At 36.1% G+C, this 3,295-nt stretch overlaps 2 protein-coding genes across 2 annotated transcripts in view; both read left to right on the forward strand.

Annotated features, from left to right (window-relative positions):
• LOC117113544 (steroid 17-alpha-hydroxylase/17,20 lyase-like) overlaps positions 1-869 on the forward strand; it is a 3,893-nt gene extending 3,024 nt beyond the window's left edge. Inside the window, exon 5 of the mRNA XM_033256903.1 lies at positions 204-869. Coding sequence (XP_033112794.1) covers positions 204-391 — 188 coding nt within the window. The 3' untranslated portion in view covers positions 392-869. The remainder of the gene's footprint in view (positions 1-203) is intronic.
• Positions 870-1,022: 153 nt separating this feature from the next.
• The window catches only part of LOC117113543 (cytochrome P450 1A1-like), a 9,515-nt gene continuing 7,242 nt past the window's right edge, over positions 1,023-3,295 (forward strand). Inside the window, exon 1 of the mRNA XM_033256902.1 lies at positions 1,023-3,260. Coding sequence (XP_033112793.1) covers positions 2,933-3,260 — 328 coding nt within the window. The 5' untranslated portion in view covers positions 1,023-2,932. The remainder of the gene's footprint in view (positions 3,261-3,295) is intronic.

A 3,295-nucleotide genomic window follows, 5' to 3' on the forward strand; every position in this document is an offset into this window, starting at 1 on the left:
CATTCATTTATCGGTCATAAAAAGAGCGCTTTGAAGATAAACCAGGCTTTACGTATCACAACGGCCTAAAATTTTGATCAATAAAAAGCAAGGGTTCACATGCCCTGTGTTTGTTAGGTCAAAGATATGTTCCTGGCACATAATAGTATATTGTGTTACTGAAAATTACGAGAGTCATGCTTAATGGTGCTTATATTCTCTAGGATTGAGGAAGTGTGACGGATACTTGATGTCTATGACAGCTCTGCGCATACTCACTGCCACCGTTTTCAAGAGGTTTCATCTTAAGGGTGTCGAGGGGGAGAAACTGCCGTCACTGGAAGATAGCTTCATGCTTGTTGGTTGTAATCATCCGAACCACTTCAACGTCATTGCCACAAATAGACATTAAACATTTCATGTTCTCACTTGCTTAGTTTAATTTTTGTAATTTTTAAATATACTTTACGCGGATAGAGCGTACACTTTATAACGGTGTAAGATCGTATTATTGTATTCACGTATATTTCTAAGAGTTATAACATCACCTTTAACTTTCTGGTAAACGGAAGCAATGGGGCACATTATTGTGGAAGTAACATCCGGCATATTATGCCTTTTAACGATGCAAATACGGAACTGAACATCTTTAGAAAGAAAAACTTACACCCCCGGTCCGTCGATGAACCTGGAGTTGGATCCACGGACCTGGTTTGTGACTTAGTAGGAAATTGTCAATGTTAACTAATGTTTTTCATTTTATTCATAAGATTAATTGGTTTATAGGAAGATATTGTATTATTATATAGGCCTAGGCCTACTGAACCATTGAATTATACGTAAAACTAACCCTAAGCGGATTAAGAATAAAGTCCACAAATGAGAATATAGGGATTGGACAAGATGGAAGCTTTCTTTCGCTTTTGTTTTATCGCAAGGCATGCATTCGAACAGATTGGGTGGAAATTGTTTAACTATCAGTGTCCGTGGTGGATTAAATGGTAGGATTTTGACAGAAATTCGAAACGTAATTATTAAAATAATCTGCTATTTGACTGAATGCATAGGCCTATTATAAAATTTGATCTGCAGTTTTAGTGATCATCAAGCCGCCACATTTAGCCTTTATATGTACGTGGTTACTATACCGTATTATTGTCGTGTAATAAGGCGACCCTGAGTTTGAGAATATTTTTGGACGAATCCCCCCCCCCCCCCTTACTCCCGTTTCACCGTCGAAAGTTCTTACTTTTTGCTGTTCTTTTTGGTCTTGATACTGCATCTAGTTGGCTAAAATTAAGCCAAATGTCGGGCTAATCTTTCAAATAATACCATTTTATGGACATTTTCATTTCATCAAAATCTTATTTTTCCCATTCAAAATTGCGTTCGTACTAAAGCCGAACTCACGCCTTCAGACGGTCGTCGAATATGATTTTAATCTTTAACTTTGTATTACTTTCGGCTCCACACTGTATACCCTATTTTTACGTGTAATTCTTCATTGGAGGCTATTTTCATTATCTTAGACCAAGGTTAGTAAACATTTTATGACCTTATGCCACCCGCTTTTCCAGGTCATTAAAAACAACCATGACCTATCATTAGCCGATAAATAGATAGTAGAATTGTATGCAATTTAGGTTGCGTGTATTGTAAATGTATGTATTGAACACGATTAATGTACTCTTAAGTTATTATATTAACAATAACATTTCTCTTGAAAGATCATGCACCATTTGAGCCATTTGCTCAATTAGGAAAATGTGTCCGTGCAAAAAAAAAAAAAAAAAAAAAAAAAAAATCTCAATTTGGAGGAGACAAATTCACAAATAAAACATTTAACATGTTGTTAATAAGTCAATATTTCTTCCTGCCAAACGCTACGTACCGAACAACCAGTCGCCTATTTTTTTTATGTTACATTCAGTCCCGGAGTTATATATCACTCCGTCCCATTCTCGAATTGGCGACTTACGAAAAGTCAAATTACCGTTTGTGCTGATGATCTAGAGTGTGCAATGACTACCAAACGTAGTAACAGCTTCAGCTTTTTTTGTGGTTTGGAAATCGTTATTTTAAATTGTGTATCTAAATGATGTTGACTGACTCAATATTAATAATATTAATATTAGTAACCTGGAAAAACCCGTGGTAAAGGAATGTGCGCTTTAATTATAAATACTGTACTCGGTAACAAATAACAAACAAATGCGACATATAAGCATGGACCTATTAATACTCTTATTAATAGGTCCATGATATAAGCATATAGACCTACAAGCTCCATGTTATAACCAAGTTACATGCAAAACTTTCCTTAATTCCCAATTGTGTATTTGTTTATTAGATAATACGACACGAAAAATATGAATTGCACTCGAATATTGAAAAGTGTGTGAACTCTCACCGCCGAATTAATGATAGGTACAAATCATTAGTTAAAGTTACAATCGATTTTTTCTGCAATTATTGTTAAACTTCAATTTGGTGTAGATTTTATCTTGTCGGATTACAATATAGTGAGTATTTGATTGAAAGTTCATTTGATTGATTGAAGGTCAAACAATGCAAAAGTAAATCTGTTTCAAGGTGATGATTGTATAAGATCAGACAACACAGTTTGAAACCATTTTTTCAGTTTTAAATTAAGCAGTTTGTATTGTCCTTACGGCAATTTTTATTGTCCTTACTGAGTGAGGGTGGGATTGTTCGTACGCCAATGTTTGTCTATTTTGGCCCTAATGGCCGCCCATATATACCATGAAGAACAAATCTGAACAGACTGAAAGTTGACAGCCTGACGTATGACATTGATGACATATTACTTCTGCAAATTCCAGCTGTTGACGGAAGCGTGACTGAAAATCTAAATACAGACAATTGTGAAATCGGCCAGCATTCAGAGTACTGCTATATCCACTTGGTTATTGTTAATATTGGCCTATTTAGTATGGCTACTCGTAGAAAAGGTGGCAGTGGAGATAGAGATACATATACGAAAATAGAAGATCCAACGGAAAACAAAAAGCTACTAGGTCCAGAACAAAGTTATTTGTTTGGAAATCTGTTACAAATCGATGATAAATCCCATTTGTCTTGGACTAAATGGAGCGAGGAACTTGGAGCTGTTTATGAAATCAGTTTGGGACCGATGGGGAAAGCTATCGTACTTAGCGGAGCTGACGAGATTGCAGCTGCATATGGACCTGGTTCAGAAAACGACATTAAATTCAGTGACAGGTGGAGACCACCGATACTCGAAAAGATTGGATACGCAGGTGAGTGGTCTGAAGTGCTTGTGAAGTGGTGCATA

The sequence above is a fragment of the Anneissia japonica genome, unplaced genomic scaffold (genome assembly GCF_011630105.1).
Source record: "Anneissia japonica isolate Jap-2015-1 unplaced genomic scaffold, ASM1163010v1 scaffold287748_len1686314_cov196, whole genome shotgun sequence".
NCBI classification, from domain to species: Eukaryota; Metazoa; Echinodermata; class Crinoidea; order Comatulida; family Comatulidae; genus Anneissia; species Anneissia japonica.